Raw genomic sequence first — 18957 nt, 5'->3', positions numbered from 1 at the left:
TTACTTTTTGCAAATCTTTAATGCCAGGCTTAATAGAGAATGGCTGGATTCTTATATCTGCTTCTGCATTTGATCTGTCAGAATAATACATATTATGTAGCCTTTGGAAAACTCCACCATATGCTTATGAGAGAAGATAAGTGGAAAAAGCAAAGACTGTCTTAATATAATTATGAGAATCATTTTGACCTCTTGGACCTCCTGAAAGAGTCTCAAGGCACCTCAGGAGTCTATCCCACACTTTGAGAACTGCTGTTCCACAGCATATCAGGTTCTAGAATCAGACTGCCTTAGGTTCAAAACCCAGCTCCACTCTTTGCCAGATATGTAACCCTAAGCAAGTTAATCTACCTCTCTATACCTCCATTTTCTCATTTTTAAATTAGGAAGGTAAAATATTAATTAACCTCCTAGGATTCAGGGGAAGATTAAGTGAAATAACACATGCAAAAATCCATAGCCCAAGCTAGGCATATAGTAACAGAGATCATCCAGTTATGTTCTATGAATAAGAGGATGAGAAACTGGGGCCCCAAAAGTGAAGTCACTTGTCCAAAATCACACTCAATAGATGTCAGTTCTCCTTCTCCCAGACCCTGTGCAGGATTTATACTTGGGTTTTGCTGTGCCTGTCATGGACCATCTTCCGTGGTTTTTTTTAAGCGGGTCATCTTCAGTGTTCCTCGTGGAGTTTGAGCGGGAGAGCTAGCTTATACATTAACAGTGAAAGTGTGGCCATCTTCCCGCAGCCCTGTCATCATATGACTGTGCACTGGCCTCCACTTCACTTCCTGTTTCCTCTTGCTGCTTTCCAAGACCTTCTCCACCCCAGTTTTGTACTATGTCTCACATACATTCTCCCATTCCTCTAGGTCTGCCACAGCCTTACTCGTACCATTCTCCTGGCTTCAAATACCGTATATTCTCCCTATTGCTGGGAGAATTGAATAAAATAAAGGGTATAAAGTGCTTACTACTGTGGTTGGCACATGGCTACACTCAAGTATTAGTTGCTATTAAATCCATCACTGACCTCACCTCTTCTGTTAATTTTTTCTGACTGGTTTTATTATACTGACCTCTCCTATTTGGCTAGTCTTACCAAACAACATATTGCCATTTTTTATTTTTATCTCTTACTAAAGAAAGTATCAGAATAAGTGTTCTTGAATTTATCAAAAAAAAAAAAGCAAGAGATAAAATGCTCCCTAGTTGGTAGACACATCTCTGAGATGGCTGTAGAAGTACAAAGACCTTTCTATTTTCTGAAAGAACAGGTCTATATCTTTAAAAATATTCTAATTTGGATGTTCAGAAGAACAATAGCTTCTGCTGTTGATATGCTTTACTTTTTTAAAGGAATTAAAAAGTATTACATTTGACGAACTCAGTTTTAACCTCAATTTACATGTGAGTGAACCAAGTTAGAGAAATTAAAATGGCTTGTGTGGGAACCCATAAAAAGTCACTTACAAGGCCTGACTAGCAACTGAGGTGTCCAGGCTTCTTATAGAAGGGCTAGGCAAAATTAATGACATCTCTGCTTAGGAATCAGACATTTGTCCTGAATATTTTGTATAGGAAGGATGACGGAATGTAAGACAGAGCTTGGTCAAATGGTTCTTCTATCTTTCTATTACCTTCCAAAATGTGCCTAGCAATATCCAGGGTAATTACCATGGATGCTCTTGCCTTCATTTGAAGATGATCCATTATCCTAAGACCTATGGCCACAATGGGTGGGCATAGTTCACTTTGGCTTTGAAGATGAACCACAGAGGTGCCAATGTGCACACTGACAGCAAACAGAACCACTTTGGGAATGCTAAAAACACAGGTGTCATAATGTTTGTGTCATTGTTTTCCTAACACTCCCCTGACCCATATAGGTAATTCACTGAGTCTGGAGTTGTGAAAAGAGGGTGAAGAGAATGAAAATGTTCTAAAATAGATTGTGGAATGGTTGCATAAATGTATATATTTACTAAAAATCGTTGAATTGTACACTTAAAGTGGGTGATTTTTAGGGAGGTAAATTATATCTCCATACAGCTGTTCAGAGAGAGACAGAGGAAAGAACTGACAGTGAGTAATACAAGAACTCAGAACTCAGTTAATTATTTCTAGGCCTGAAAATGGATATCTATATTTTGCCCAGGATCAATTGGTAAAAGATAAATCTCATGGCTGGTACAAACTACAAAAAAATAACACTAGTTTTTACTCTTCCCTCATTTCTGGATAACAGGCATAGATGTGACTGTGAATGCTACCTTTATCTATTCGGAGGGTGTGATTTATAAGTCAACTGACTGTCGGAGTAGCACCTGTGAAGGCTTTGACCTACTCAAGAAAATTTCAGTAAGTATCTGCCTCTGTATATAGAGCTCACACCCTTTTGATACAGGACCAACAGAGTGTGAAACTTGGACATCTGTCCATGAGCATCTCTCATGTCCCAAAGCTTTAAACATCACACCAAGCAGATAGGCCGAACCCATGGCAGGAAGAGTGTCTGATTACATCAGTCATTTTCAGTCTTGGGAGGATGAGAAGTGAGCAAGAGGAGTTTAATAAACTCCACTTCAAAATTCTAGGGGTGGGCACTTCTTCCCCAGATCTCTACAGAGGGAATTTGACCTGGACCTCTAAAACCAAGGATGGGATGTTCCTAATCACATTTTCTTTGAGAAATAGTAGAAAACATGCTCTATTATCACCTATCTGGTCATATTGTATTTTGTTCTCTTTAGCCCTGCTTTGCAGCTCTCCCTCCAAAGCACCTCCAAATCTAGTTTCTCCCTAATCTGGCCTGCAGTTCCTGCTCACTTGCCCATCTGCCTGCCCTTCTTCAACCACTCTACATCTCCCTCTTGATTAAGAAGCCAGATTCACCTGCAGTCAGCTCACTTTCAATGGAATATTTCCCTCCACCCACTGCACTGTCTCTCTCTCAGACTTCTTTATCCTTTAGCTGCCCCTGGCCCAGCCCGAGGCATCATATGTCGCTCCTTTCTGCTCTGCATTCTAACATCTTAAGTGGCCTACTTTCTAAGCTTCTGGAAGCCTTCCCCTTGCCACTTCTTTTCTATCCTTTGATCCATGTTTTTAGTTTTAGGGGTTCATTTTTGTTTTGTTTTGTTTTGTTTTGTTTTTCCTACAGGATGAAAAACAAATGGGCTGTGTTCTCATGGGGCCTTCGTGTACATATGCCACCTTCCAGATATAGTAAGTAGTTTGTTTTGTTGCTGTTTTAATGCCACTGTGAACTGAAGTCAAGACATGACATCGGTGTTTAAATGACTTATCAAACAGCAGTCTTGTCAAGGTAACACAATCAGAGGTGTTAGGGCCCTTGTATTGTGCGACATGTCTATAACCATCATTCCCCTATCCAGGTAACTCAACCTTTGTTCAGTGTGCGGTGAATGACAGTAGCTGTTTAGGTTCAGGTCCTAACATCTGAACTTGAGAGGCAACATGGTATAGATAATAAGTTAGGATCCTGGCAGGGAACAGGGAAGATGGTGAACTTGGAAAATTTGAAGAGTTTAATCAAGGAAATACTCTCAAAAGTATGAGCAGAGTGTATGAAAACACAAAATAAAGGTCAGCATTCTAGGGCATTAGCAGAGATCTGTTCTAACCCTGGGTCTGTAGGAGTATGGAAAGTAGCAGGGTATTTATTTCATTGTATTACTTGAGGATAACATAAATAACATATTAAGGTATTTTGCATACTGTCCTTTTCAGCTTAGAAAGAAGCTTCCAGTATGTTCTAGAATAAAAATCTTTCTCTGTCTTTGGGACAATCACCCTCATCCCTTCTTTCATTTCATCTCATCTCCACTTTGTTTTGCCAGATTATACCTTCCCCAAACAAAATCCCTGTCACATGCCTTTCATGTGTTCAGTCTTTCCCATAATCAAGGATCACCCTTTATCTACACAGAAAACTATGCTGAAGGACCCCTTGCAATAGGTTTTGGAGGGTAAACATTAGACCTCTGAAATTTCTATTGCAAAGTCTGCTTCCGATACCTCATGCCCAGCTGTACACACAGACTCAGGCCCACTGCATACCATAGACACACACCATAGAAGCACTCGTTAAGCCCATCTTCCATACCAAAGTGCCAAAAAATTCAGAATCTTACTCTTTGTTATACTCACTCCAGTCATCATCTGACCACTTGCTGATACTGCCATAGAGTGTGCCCAGAAGGAAAGGAGAGTTAATGAGGAATTGCCATGTGCTAAGACGCATTTTAGTTTTGCTGGAATAGAGGAACTTGAGTAAAATACTGTCCCTGCCCTGTGAAATAGAGAAGTTAACAAGGACACTGGTGACTCACACAAGGGAGAGGGAGATAAGTTCCATCAGTGAAGTAACAAGGAGCTCTGGATGCACGGAAGGAACTGGTCACCTCTGGGTGGGAGAGTTAAGCTCTGAGAAAGGAAAGACTTTGTGAAGGCAGTGGTATGTAAGTTACATGTTGAGGGATGGGTATCATTTTAGTGGGTAGAGATGAGGGAATAAGCACCCCAGCCAGAGGAAGTATGTGTAAAAGCAAAGAAGCAGGGAAGTGTAGAAAATGTGTGAAAGTCTGTATTAGCTGCTGTGCAAGAGATGTACAAGGAATAATAGAGGCAAAATTAGAGAAATTAAGTAGGATCTTATTTGGGAGGTCATGAGTTCCAGGTGAAAGAGTTGTATTTAATTCAATTATTAGTTGTATATTTGTTGTATTTAATTATATTTAGTTGTATTTAATTAACCACTGAAGTTGAACAGGAAAGTATCATAAAAAGCAACTCAAACTTTGGGAAGAATAATTGACAACATTGTGGAGGAAATACTGTAGTACATAAGGTAAGACCAATGACAGAAAAGTCAGCAGAGAGGAGAGCCTGTTTAGTATAAAGCTGCTGACATGGACAGGGAGGATAGCTTTTAAAGATATTTAAAGGTAGACTCAATAGCATTTATAACTGATTGGATGTGGGGGTGAGGGATGGAAAGTAGTCAAATAGGCTATGAGATCTCAAAACACTAAAAGAAATAGGAAAATCAGGATAAGGAACAATTTTTGAGACATAAATTTGGTTGTGCACATGGGGAGTATGAGATGCATGCAAGACAGGCCCAGTGAAACCTTTCAATGGAGCACTGAAGATGAAAGAGAATGTTGCTGTCCTCCCTTTATTTGATACATATCGAGCACCTACACATGAACCAGGCCAAGTGGAGATACTGAGGTGAACAAAGCAAACATAGTCTTTGACTTCAAAGAGCTTGTGGTCTAGTGGAGGAGACAGATATTAAACAGATACTCACCCAAATAATTACCTGGTGTTAGGTATCAAGGAAACTTTTCCTGGTGGATAAAGAAATATTTAATCTAGGACCTGATAGATGAGCAGGAGTCAGCCAGGCAAACGGGCAGGAGAACAGCATTCTTGGCATTTGTCAAAGTCCCGATGGAGAATAAAGTTTGATGTGTTTAAGGAACTGTAAGAAAGTTTGTATGCTGAGCAGGGAAAGGAAAATCTAAAATCCTCAGCTGATGTCTATGTCAAATGTAGTCCATAAGAGAGCCGGAAATAAGGCAATGCATGGAGAGAAAAGTGAAGAGGGCATTATTCGGACTGTACAACAATTGTGGTAGCCCATCCTCTATTTTCCTAGCCCTACTCTTCAAAGTCCATATGTCCCAGCCTAGATGTTACAACAGCCCAAACAACAACTAATTTTGGAATAAATCAAAGTAACTAAGCCAAAGACACATGAAGACTCCTAGAGTATCCTTAGAACATAGCACATGCTCAATAAATGTCATTTTAAAATTCACCTGTGTGGGAGGGACACCTACATAAGTCAGAAACCTATTTGAATGACCTTATTTCATTCTTACCATTTATACCCAAATGCTGAAACAAGTTTAAGAGGGATCTAATTTATGCTACATGAATTAATCCTGATACTGGTTTCTTTTTCACTTCTTGACATAGCCTTGACACAGAGTTGAATTATCCCATGATTTCAGCTGGAAGTTTTGGATTGTCATGTGACTACAAAGAAACTTTAACCAGGTTGATGTCTCCAGCTAGGAAGTTGATGTACTTCTTGGTTGATTTTTGGAAGGTCAACAATTTGCCATTCAAAACTTATTCCTGGAGCACTGCATATGTTTTCAAGAATGGTACGGAGTCTGAGGATTGTTTCTGGTAAGCAGAATCATTAATATTCTCTGGCACTTGCCGTGGAGAGAAGCCATAGACTCATGGCAGGCCACTTGGTTGTTATCAGATGTACCTTCTATCTTTAACAGCGTTAGGAGTGAACACCAGCCCACTTCCTTACACACAAATAAAAGGGAAAAGGCCAAAGGAAACAGTGTCATAAGTATAATCAGCATGTATTGCATTTGCAACAGTCTTTGTAGTTTTCAAAGTACATTTATGTTAGTTTTATTGATTCTTCACAGTAAACCCTCTGAAGAAAAGAGAATAAGTACTAAGATCCCCAATTTACAGATAAGGAAAATGAAAACCAGAAGTTAATGCTTTTACATTACTGTGAAAGATAAGATTCCAGAGAATGTGCAATTTGCCTATACCTCCAAGTGTTTAGAAATCATTTCTCTGACAGCTTTTCAGAGGAGTAAGGCGGGGCGGGGGCTGGGGGGCAGGGTGATGGACAGAGAACGGGGTAATGGGCACCATTGCTAGAATAAAATTGCAGGGTCCACTCAATTCCAGCAACGGTGGCAGAGAGAATCCTATGACTGTGTTACTATCCTTACATTCAGGTTGCTGCTTAGTTCTGTAGCCTCTCAGCATGACGATATGCAGAAGGCTAGGGTAGAGCACCACTGGAATTGCATATCTAGGGAACTACAAGAATTGATCAGGCCTCACTCATCCTAGAAACTTTGGGGTGAACTTAGAACACACGTACGTTCTTTTTACACAAGAAAGGAAATTATTCCTAACAACTCTGAATTTTCATACTGTGGATTCAAAGGTTTCAACTTGTCTGTGATAATGGAGCTGATTTATAGAGCAGAGTAGAAACTTCCTCTGCAAATAGCAGGAAGCCATTATAAGGAAACTGCCAAATATCTATTATGTGTATATACACATGAAGACTTCCTAAAACTTCCCCTATGCTTTCACTAAAGTATATGCCCACAATTTTAACCAGCGGTATTACGAAGTGAATTATCTATTGCGTTAATAGTGGAAATGAATTTTAGATGAACAAGTTCCAGGACAGATCTGTAAACAATGAGCAAATGGTATGGAAGGCTGTGAAGAAACTAAGCCTGTTTCCTAGAGTTTCTCTTGTTTCTGTTCTAGGTATCTCAATGCTCTGGAGGCTGGAGTTTCTTATTTTTCTCAGAAACTTTTCTTCAAGGACATGTTGAGAGGAGATGACCAGTTTCAGAATATCTTAACAGACCAGAATAGGAAAAGCAATGGTAAGAAGATGTGCAGATAATTTTTGCCAACTTCTTGCTGATGACTGACTACCACTTCCTTATGAGTTATTTTGACAAATTACCACCCCAGAGTTATCATCATTACCTTGATTTATTTTGTATCTTTTGGGAGATCTGTAGTTTCATGCAACTCTATTACATTGTCTTTTTGCTGATTAAAACCTTATTCTCTGAGAGAAATTAGCAAAGTAAGATTGAGCAAATATATTAACATCATGAAAGTAATGATGATGTTAAAATCCAGCTTTTATAAACCAAAATGATATCACAACCCATCATCGGTAAATTGGTTTTTAAGTTCTCTTCAGTCCAGTATATTATTGGATTTGTGACAATTCCTCAAACATTCTGATCCCCATGTCCTGGCAATCAAGAGGATATGTTTACTGATACCTAACCTCAGGCAAAATTACAAGGGAAGCGAAGATTGTCTCACTTTCTTTTAATCTCTATCTCATCTATCCAATGACCTCCTAGTTGCAGGTCAAGTGTGAAAAGCTATTGGGATAAAATTATCCTCACGGAGTAATCAGGTGATTTGCTTCACTTTCCACAGAGCGCTCTTTACAAATCAGAATATATCAGGAGCAAAGGAATCAAATGTGGGAATTTCCTATGGGAAGATGCTTGCTTGGGAGGATTTCCTGGTATCACTCAAATCATCATCTGCTGTCATTATTAAGCATTTGCTGAATGATGAACCTACTATTTAGTTGCAAAACATTGACCAAGTTATGGAAGAAAAAAGTATTAAATTATTCATGTCCCTCAAGAGTTTACAATTCAACTGGGAAACACAGTATATAAATAGATCTAATGAAGTGTCCCCCAACTCCTCTCTCATAATGTAATGCGTTTGAGAAGTGTGGCTTAATTATAGCATAAGATTGGATTCTTATAGAATTAGATCTGATTCTATCAATAAAATCACTAAGGCTGAGTTCGAGTTAAGAAGTTGCAAATAAAACCCAAGAAAAGTTGCTTAGGAAAACTTGGTAAGTTTTCATATTAACTTATACTATATCTTTTCCAACAACTTTACAAATGTTAAGGCACAATTCACTTACCAATGAAAATAGTTTTTATAATAATTCCAGCCTGGTTTAAAGGAATAAGCTTTAAACTGGACTTATAAAACTTGAATATCAGAGCTATCTCTGGCATCAACTAGTTCGTTAACCGTTTGACATTTGGCTTCAGTCTCCTTACATCAATAAAATTAAGGGAATAGTCTAGAAAATTCTTTCTAAGATTCCATGCATCTCTTCTCTGACTGTAAATTTTAAAAAAGGAGGAGGTAGTAATTTGAGGAATTAGTGTTAATCTTAAAACACAAACATAGCATGGACATACTGGGTTCAAATTCAGGCACCTAATTGTGTTTAGGCCATTGTATATTTCTCTCCTTGTCTTGCTCTCTCTACTTCAGTGATTGTTGTTTGTGGTGGACCAGACACCATCAAATCCCTCAAGGGTGACCGGGAAGTGTCTGAAGACATCGTCATTATTCTAGTGGATCTTTTCAAGTAGGTATAATATTTAGAAGAACTCTTCTTTCAAAAAGAAAATACTCCAAGGATTTTCAGAAGACACATTCTCTTTTCTCTTGCTTTTCACAGCCTCATATGGGGTTCAGTGTGATGATAATATTTTAACCACTGTTTCATTTCTTCTTCATCACACCCTCATTCTTATTTAATTAATCATAGCCTTAGCGTGGTATATTCCTTTGACATCACTATCATGTCTAAATACCAAAGTTTTATGAAAACCTCATAGAACTCACATGTCTACTTATCTACGAAGATCCTGGTCTCTAGTCTGATTTTAAGGTCTTTGTGCCAGCAGTGATAAATCAACTCATATCTCAATAATACTATTTCTGAGAATGTGTGTCATATCTGTGCCTTTAATTGCTGATGGCCTTTGGTCCTAGATTATTTTTCCTTCAGCCACCTTTGGTACAAGGAAAGTTCCAGTTAAATGAGTTTGATTTACACAATTATTCTTTGCCCTCTGTGGCATAGTCACTGGGTAGTTATCTTTTCCTCTGCATTTCTCTGGAACTAAAAAGAGAAATTTCTGGAGAACAGAAACAACTTTTTATCACATCCCCTCATTTTACCACTCATTTTCCAATATGATGGAGACCCACAAACTAAATGTGCCAAGGTAATATTTGACCCAGATTAAACTTAAAGAAGGTGTCACTGGTGTGTCTGTGCCCTTTGCCCCATAAGCTGGGTCATATGACTTCATTTATCTGACTAGATCATTAATCATTACCCGTCTGTATTCAGACCAGAAGCTATTACTGCACTAAGATCTTTCCCATATTTGCCTAGTCATTTTACCTAGATGTACTTTTCACAGTGTTAAGAGTAATGAAGCATAGGAACAGCCAGCCTGTTTGACCACAATTATGCATGAAGATAATTTAATCAACTCAGGCTTTTAGCTGCAGAATACAAGGAAGAGGGCAACTTTTCAACATTTCATTCCTACAACCACATCGATAGCTGCTTTCAATAACTGCATTTGCCCTCTGTAAGAAGTCCTCAGGGTAGCCAGGTTAGTCTAATTTAAGCAAATCCACAGTCGACTGCCAAAGTTTTGGCATTCCTTTGTCACTATTCCTGAAGGAAACCTGGATAGGTTTTGGGAAAATCATGAGATTCATTTGAAACTAGACGTTACTTGAGTCAAAGTTCTAATTCTGACACTTCTGGTTCATTTGACTGTTAGATATTACTTAGTATTTTGAGATTAAATCTACTCATTTGTAAAATGAGAATTAAAATGTCCACTTTATAAGCGATACTTTTAGGATTAGTTGTGATAATATGAGCAAAATGTTCAATAATTCTCAGTACATGTGTTTACCTACTATTTGAATACTAAATGGTGGTCATCCTAGTTATAGCAATTCAAACATGTTAGATTATTTGCACATTAAAACATTCAAATGATTAAGAAACTTAGAAACCATATGGTTTGCAGTACAATGTTATATAATATTAAGGGTCCACGATGTGCCAAGTATCGTCTTGAAGTTGAGGCTACAAGGATCGACAAGGGAATGTTGAGAAGTTTACACTGTTAGAGAAAATGTTTAGTTCTTCCATGCTCATTTCACCATCTAATAAGTACATTTAATTCATAAAATTTCTCTCTGTCATATCCCAGTATCTCTAAATTGTTATGAGCACTTAAGGAAACGAAAGTTTCCGGGTATAAACCAAGGAACATTAAGCCTTGAAAGCATGCACCAGCTCACGTGTCCAGAGCCCCCAAAAAACCTCCTTCAGAGAAGTAACCGTATTCTGATCTTCCTTTCCCTTTGTGTATGTTCACCACAGCTGCCTAAGTTCTCTTATTCAACTTAGCAGGTGTAGTAGAAAATAAGCCTATCTGGGGAAAATAGAAAGTTTTGCAGGTTACTGAAAAAATAAAACTTTTAAATTATTCAAGGCTGATGTTATAGTATGTGTGAATTATAGAAGCTGCATCTCTATTTTTTAGAGGACCCTATTTTCATGAGGAACTTTGTGCTTTTTATTACAGTAACAACTACTTCATGGACAATGTCACGGCCCCTGACTACATGAAAAATGTCCTTGTTCTGACATTGCCTCCTGAAAATTCCGCCTCAAATAGCAATCTCTCTCAGAATGCACCACTGGTAAGCATTGTATATAGATATATATACACACACTATTGTTTTCTTTGTCAAGGGTAAGATATTATTCTACTATTTGGAACCCAAATTCTAAATTTGAGCAATTTTTTTTTTTTTTACTCATTCCAATTCACTCAATAATTGTTAACTAAGACCAACTGTGTGTAATAGCAAGACTCCTTAATATAGGTCACTGTGGTAGGCTCTAGAGCAACACAGCAGTGCACACTTCAGTAACACCGGAATAAAAGTGACAATGTGGGAAAATGGGAGAAGCCCTATTAACTTAAGGGAGGTAGAAATTAAACAAATAAAGTAAAATAAATGAAGTTTCCTGCATCCTAAAGCAACTTTCTGGTGACACCGATATCAAAATTCCATCTTTAGAGATATATACTTCTAGGTTAAGACATTGTCCTCTATTACGATGAAGTTAACCATTGTCTAGGAGAGTCCTGGTTTATTCCTCTGATCTCAGCATCCCATCTGGTTTAGCATTTGTCCCCCCAAAAGAAGCTCCAATGGGACTTAGATCATGGTCACCTTATAATGCAGGACTCCTGACTCCAATATCACATTGGGCTTGGTTGATCACTGCACCTTAATGTGATCAAATTCATCAAATGTATTCTGCCCTCAGAGACAGTTGAAAGCAGGTTTACAGTGAGAAGAGGGAAAGGGCAGTCCTGAAGACATCAAACAACCTTGGGAGGGCAAAGGCCAGGCCCAAGGAGCTATAAGGAAAGTTGGGTACCTTTGAGAGTATCACTGTTTTCCATAGACCAGCAGTGGTAAGCCCTCTGTTTTACAACTCTGCCAAAATTAGGAGCTACGAACCCTTCTCAGTGGGGCTGGGTCTTAACTGGATGCTTTTCATCTCATGAAACGATGATTTCAATAAGGGACACCCAAACCAATGAGAGATGTTTTATTTTTTCCTTTTAACATTTGGTAGCACATATACTGTAGTGTGTAGTATTCGGAAATCACTTTTCTAGGCTCTGGCAAAAGTGTGATTCTTCATAGGTGAATAGTCCAAAATGCCCAAGCTGACAGAACTCACTTGGTCTCAGGGGGACACAGAGCTTTCACGCCATAGCCCAATTCTATGAAGTCCAGCATACAACTGCTGCAGAGGTGTTCTGATCCTCAATTTTATGTTTTCTCAGGCAAACATTTGTGGCCTGAAGTAATACTCAATTAGAACTGTCTTCAAAGCCAGTTCAGTGATATCATCCAATCAAAACCTCTCCTGCTTCTTTCATAATACTCAAAGGCAGGAGGCTGTTTGTATTGTTGTTCTCTTTTGCTCTTTAATGAAAACATTTAACTATAAGCAAGCATTATTTTTATATAAAATCTTACAAGAATTGTGAAAATGCTGTATGTTGTCCTTCTTGGTTGAAATGATATATTTTATCATCATGGGAAAGACGTACAACTGCTTTTAGTTACTTTAAAGGCAGTGTTTTCGGCTTATCGATCCCAAGAGAAGACAGAATTGTGACACAGGGATAACAAAGCACCCCACTTCAAGGAAATATTTTCCAAAAGTCTCCTTGAATATCATCCCTACAATCCCCTAATATTCCTTTACTTTTCCAGGTACCCTGGTGACCCCAAGAACATTTTGCTCCAGGCTCAAGACCAGAATCTCTTTTTTTGAACTCATTTTAAGATTTTTCTTTCTCATTCAGGTAAAAAATGACTTTGCTCTTGCCTACTTGAATGGTGTCTTACTCTTTGGACACGTGCTGAAGATATTTCTTGAAAACAAAGAACGTGTTACCACCCTAAAATTTGCTCATGCTTTCAGGAACCTCACTTTTGAAGGTACTGGTCACCTAAGAGCAAAAAACAATACTCACCTAATACTTTCTACAGAAAGATAAAGAAATATAGACTTTATGGGTGGATTTTGAGAAGTTAAGAGGGGGGTTGGCAATAGATGGATCAACAGATAAATACCTTTGAACACAGTTGGAGGCAAACATCATTGTATAAACTTGGGATGTGCTATTATTGATGACTCAGCTTTAGAATTTCTGAATCTTTGGATATCAAAGAGAGAGCATATAGCTCAGGCCCTGTACTTACGAACAAGTTTATCACATGGCACTTTGAGCAGTGATGTCCTGGCTGTGCTTGGAGACTAGCTAGAAGAGAAATATCTTTGGTTTGATTTTGGTCCTTTCATATTTCCCTTTCTATCCTTCAGATATCAGAGACCCTATGTTACCCCTCTAACTCTAACTCAAAACCTCTCATAATGATATCATCCAAAATTTTCCATTACAGGTCCCTCTGAACTACTCCCTTTTCATACAAGCTCCTATTGAAACTCCTTTCATTTCCCAGATCTCATTCAGATACCATGAAGAACTTTTCTTTTAGATTTAATGTGTATTAAGTAAAAGACAAATGATGGTTGATTTTGCTAATGTACCTGAAATCCTTACTCTGCCGAAGAACTCTTATCCTTTTGCAGAGTGTTCTCTTGGCTTCAGAGGACAGCAGACACCCAGCGCTAAAGGCTGAGGGCTGCATCAGTGTCTATGGTATATGACAATGATAGCAAGAGATCACTTCTGCTCCCCTGAAGAAACAAGGAAGGAGGGACAATCATTTATTGATATTCCCATGTATCCCAAGTTCTTACAAGTACTTTATATGCATTCTTTTATTCCCCAATTTTTTTATTGTGGTAAAATACATATATTATAAAATGTACTATCTTAAGCATTTTTAGGTGTAGTTCAGTGTCATTAAGTTCACTCATATTGTTGTGCAACTATCATCACTATCCATCTCCAGAACGCCTTTCATTTTTTAAACTGAAATTCTATACCTATTAAACAGTCATTCCCCATTCTCCCTCTCCCTAGCCCTGGCAACCACCATTCTACTTCTTGTCTCTATAACTTTAACTACTCGACATACCTCATATAAGTGAGAACATACTGTATTTTTGTTTTCGTGACTGCCTTATTTCACTTGGCATAATGTCCTCAAGGATCAATCCATGTTGTAACTCGTCGTAAAGAAATCTTGGTTGATAGTTTTATTGTGGGTTCTTTGTTTTAGCATTTTGAACATATTGGCTCACTGCCTTCTAGCCTTCGGTTTCTAATGAGAAATCAGCTAACAATCTTATTGAGTACCCTTGTATGTGACAGGAGAATCCCTTCCCTCTTGCTGCTTTCAAAATTCTCTCTTTGTCTTTGTCTTTTGACAGTTTTATTATAATGTGTCTTGGTGTGAGTCTCTTTGAATTCACCTTACTTGAAGTTCATTGAGCTTCATGCATGTTTATATTCATTTCTTTGATCAAATTGGGGAAGTTTTTGGACATTATTACTTTGAATATTCTCTCTCTCCCTTTCTCTCCCTCTTCTCCTTTTGGGACTCCCACAGTGCATATTTAGGTTCTGTTTACTTTTCTTCAACCTTTTTCTTTTCCACTCCTCAGACTTGATAATTGCCATTGTCCTACCTTCATGTTTGCTGATTTGTCTGCCTGCTCAAGTCTGTCTTTGAATCACTCTAGTGAATTTTTCATTTCACATACTGTACTTTTCATTTCCAGAATTTCTTTTTGGTTTCTTTTTTAGATTTTCCTTCTCTTGATATTTTCATTTTATTTATGCATCATTTTCTTGGCTTATCCATGTCTTCTTTTAATTTTTTGAGCATCGATAAAATAGTTGTTTTAAAGCCTTTGTCTAGGAGATCTACCATCAGGACTTTTTCGGGAACAGTTTCTGTTGCTTTATTTTTCTTTTGAATGAGCCATACTTTTTTGTTTCTTTGTATGCCTTGCAATTTTTATTGTTGTTAAAATCTGGACATTTGAATATAATAATGTGATAATTCTGGAAATCACATGGAGAATGAGAAATTTCCCATTCCCCAGGGTTTGCTGTTTTTTGTTTTTGCTTTTATTGTTTTAAGCTGTGTCTGTGCTGAGAATCGACCTAAGGTGTAAAACTTAAGGTCTCCTCTGGTCTTTTTTGAGCCTCTGGCTTCCCTGGGCACATACAGTGACTTTCTAATTTCTCCCATATGCACAGTTGCTTGAATATCCTAGTTGTCAAAGTCTGGCTCTCAAAGAGGAAAAAGAGAAAAGTGAAGGGGGTAGAAAGGGCACCAGTCCTCTATGCCCCGTGCAAGTCATATCAGCAGAGGGGGTGGGGTTTGCAGCAATATGGGAAGGTGCAACAACAATGGCTGTCACCACTTTCTTTGCACCTCTGTGATCGTTAGCAACGATCAGCAATCAGAACACGCAGATCTCCAATATTCAAAAGACAAGGTCTTTTTTTTTCTTTTTGCTCACCCTGGCTCTGGCAAGCTGTGTGAGAGCTGCTCCAGGAACAAATACACAGCTGTCTGCTATAGGACTGAGGGAGATAAGTAGCTGCATAAGTAGCTGTGCTAAAAACTGAAACAGACCGAAATTAATCACAATTTACCATCTAAACCTAACCCCTGAAAGTTGCAAACCTTCAGTAGACTTCAGAGTTCCAGAATAGTTACATCAGACAGAGTCTGCCAGTATAGTTATTGTCTGGGTGAGGAGACAGATTTCTGGGGCTTTGTACCCTATCATCTTCTCAGAATCCTCCTATGTGCATTCTTAATTTTATCACATCTGTGATCATGGTCAAGCATCTTAGTGGCCACTAACACAGGCTTAGAGCCAGGAGATATTTGTTTATGTCCTAGTTTAGCCACCTACTAGCTGCATAACTCGAAACAAGTTATTTAAATCTCTGATTTCAGATTTCTCATCAATAAATGGAGATAATAGTTTTGTATCATGGTATTTCAGGGAAAATAAAATGATAAATGAATATAAAGCACTTACCACAGAGCCTAATAAACACAAAATGAATATTAGCTTTTATGTTATATCATATGAAATTGCTGATATTTGATCTTTTTTATCTAAACAGCTATTTCATAGGTTTGTCTCATACAGCTATTATTTCAAAGAAGAGAAACTGAGACACAGAGAACTTAAGTAATTTTCTCAATGTCTTCAATCAATAAGTGATAGTGGGTTTTGTTCTTATAATCTGCATTAGATTATACAGTGACCTACACACTGTGATACTAGTTTAGTAAATATTCTAAGCAAAAACTTTTCACTAATAATCAGAAGAAATCTATTGACTGATTATATTTAGTGCTATCATAAATGTAATGAAAAAGATTTTTCCTTCTAACTAAAGAATGTCTCAAAAAATATCCTTCAGAGATCTCAGGACCAAGAACCAGTTCAGGTGCCCTCTGATTAGATCATTTAGGTCAACGATTTTTCAGTAAAATAAAGCATTTTGAACCTATTTTATATTTTCTATCAGGATCTAACTGGTCATTCGGTCAAGAAGTTAACAAAAGCCTCTAACTTTTTCTGGTTTTGCCCTAGGTTATACAGGTCCTATCACGTTGGACGACTCTGGGGATATTGACAATAAGATGGTGCTTCTGTATACCTCTGTGGATACCAAAAAAGTATGTCTGTCTTCATATCAGGAACTTGGGATGAAGTAACTGAATGAGGAGGGATAAATTGAGAGCCAAGTAATAGTGAAGGAATTAGAATTTCGTTTAGAATCTGGAAGTTAGTTTATTTCAGATTCATAATTATTCCCCACTTGCGGCAGTATTGTTTAAGCATTTTCACCCATGGAACTTTTTATTCAGAATATCCACTCTATTTACTGTATAAAAAATACCACCCAGAATACATTGATAGGAAGACCAGACTATTGATGAAATACCAATGAGAGGATGACAGTTGTCTCCTAAGAATTTTTTTCATTTCCAAAACTAAAATTTTCAATGAAACATTCCCTGTTCTCTTCATCTGAACTCCCATAAAAATCATTAATTGTGTAATCCCCCTGGCATATATAAACAGCCCTATACTGTTATGCTTTTATTCACATTATATATGTTTTCTCACTTTACCTACATAGTAGGTTCTTTAAAGAAAAGGAGTGGGTCTTACCTCTACATGTCTCCAGTGCTTAGCTTCTTATCTGGCATATAGTTGTTGACTGATCAGCATTTAATTTTAAAATTAAACACCTGTCTTTATATTGCCCAAAGTTGTGTCAACACAAACTATGAAAGCCAGCTAACCAAATGCTCAGTAGAAAGCTTTTGGATTTAAGGAGTTGTAGCCTGACATAACTAGAAGTCGAAGAGAAAAAGTTATTCATTTTCATGTCATTTTCATTGTGAACATTATGACATCTTTAGTCACATATTGAATGTATATATTGATCCAGCTTTGTAAAAGATAACTGTAATGGGAAATATAGAAAGGTAGAGAAAAGATACTCTGATTGAGAAAGTTAAGCCAGATATTAGGGGGCAGCTTTTCAGAAACGTAATCTAAAACTTTCAGTTACTATATTGGACCTTTAACATCATGCCATATTTAGCATACATTCCATGGGGATATCTTAAAATAAGATCCCATCCATGCTTCATTTACGAGTAGCTGCAACAAAGATAACTACACTCCCTTCTAAGTTACTTACACCTGGGATGAGAGGTAGATACTTGTGGTAAGATCCCATGTCAGCCTCGTAACTGCTCTTCAACATAAAATATCTTGTTTTGTGTACTTACCCTCTTAAAGACAAATATAGTTGAATTTTTCAATAATCTAATGCCACTAATTGTGCTATAAGTGTAAATGGGGAAACCAGTTATTAATTATTAAAATTTATGGCTATGGATACATTATTCTATTTCCAGAGTAGGTCTCAGTAGAGATTCAATGTACCATATCCTTATATATATAAAAAAAAAGCTGCCCCCTATATATAGCATATTTCCTATCCTTAATATATGCAATTATAGATTCTGCTCTCAAGTTAAGAGTATTTTTTTGAGGTTGCAAAACTTGTCCAGAATGTTTTGAGGGAATGGTAGTGAATTTAGAAAGATCATTATTTTTCAGATATCTCTTACAAAGCTGATTCAATGTATACAACAGTAATTTGAGAATCTATTAATATTTCCATTGGCAGATTATTGAAAAAGGAGACTTTTCTCTTAGGAATGTATTGTTGGGTACAAGAAAGTTCATTAGAGAAAAGCAATAGAAGACATTTGAAAATTATATAATTGACAGAACTTAAGAAATGTAGAATTATTTTAGAGTCCCTTGACACATATCAAAATGAAGAATGGATTTTAGCTGTGGTGCATTTTCTCAAGACATCATTTTCAATAGCGACTAAATACCATGATAAACATTGGTACATATCATGTGACTTGGAGCTAGCCATTTAATTTTTCTTGACCTCTATTTTAACCTTTGTAAAATGAAAGACTTGAACCAGTTTTCTAAAGACCAGAAGAATCTGTGATGGACAGGCACAGTGTATGGTCATCAAAAAACAGAAAACTAATTGACCCACATGGGGCTTAAATCCACGTGCTGTAAAGCAATAAATGGATTGTAACTATCTCCCCAAGTGGTTAACATTATCTCATTTCACTGAGAAGTGTTACTATGAAATTCAAATGTCATTGAACAGGATGGTCAATTTCATCAAACTTGTTTTAAAATGTCTTTTTTTCTGTTTGTCCTTCTTTTTCATACCCTGACACAGTACAAGCCTCTTTTGACCTATGACACCCAGACAAATAGGACTAAACCTGAGGATACGAGTCCCGCATTCATCTGGAAGAACCATAAACTTCCTAACGATATTCCAAGCCTGGGTAAGATATCCTCGGAATTTTCTT

At 37.4% G+C, this 18957-nt stretch overlaps 1 protein-coding gene across 2 annotated transcripts in view; it reads left to right on the top strand.

Annotated features, from left to right (window-relative positions):
• Window positions 1-18957, top strand: part of GUCY2C (guanylate cyclase 2C) — a 60180-nt gene that overhangs the window by 5098 nt on the left and 36125 nt on the right. For both annotated transcript variants that reach the window (XM_015589990.2, XM_006912643.3), the window contains exons 2-10: window positions 2249-2361; window positions 3164-3228; window positions 6013-6228; window positions 7363-7484; window positions 8935-9031; window positions 11070-11187; window positions 12882-13017; window positions 16616-16701; window positions 18822-18933. In XM_015589990.2, the coding sequence (XP_015445476.1) occupies window positions 3176-3228; window positions 6013-6228; window positions 7363-7484; window positions 8935-9031; window positions 11070-11187; window positions 12882-13017; window positions 16616-16701; window positions 18822-18933 (940 nt within the window). In that variant the 5' untranslated portion in view covers window positions 2249-2361; window positions 3164-3175. The remainder of the gene's footprint in view (window positions 1-2248; window positions 2362-3163; window positions 3229-6012; window positions 6229-7362; window positions 7485-8934; window positions 9032-11069; window positions 11188-12881; window positions 13018-16615; window positions 16702-18821; window positions 18934-18957) is intronic.

This window comes from Pteropus alecto, unplaced genomic scaffold (genome assembly GCF_000325575.1).
Source record: "Pteropus alecto unplaced genomic scaffold, ASM32557v1 scaffold103, whole genome shotgun sequence".
Taxonomy (NCBI): Eukaryota; Metazoa; Chordata; class Mammalia; order Chiroptera; family Pteropodidae; genus Pteropus; species Pteropus alecto.
Note: the sequence above shows the minus strand (reverse complement) of the source record. Positions and strands in the feature narration are given on the sequence as shown.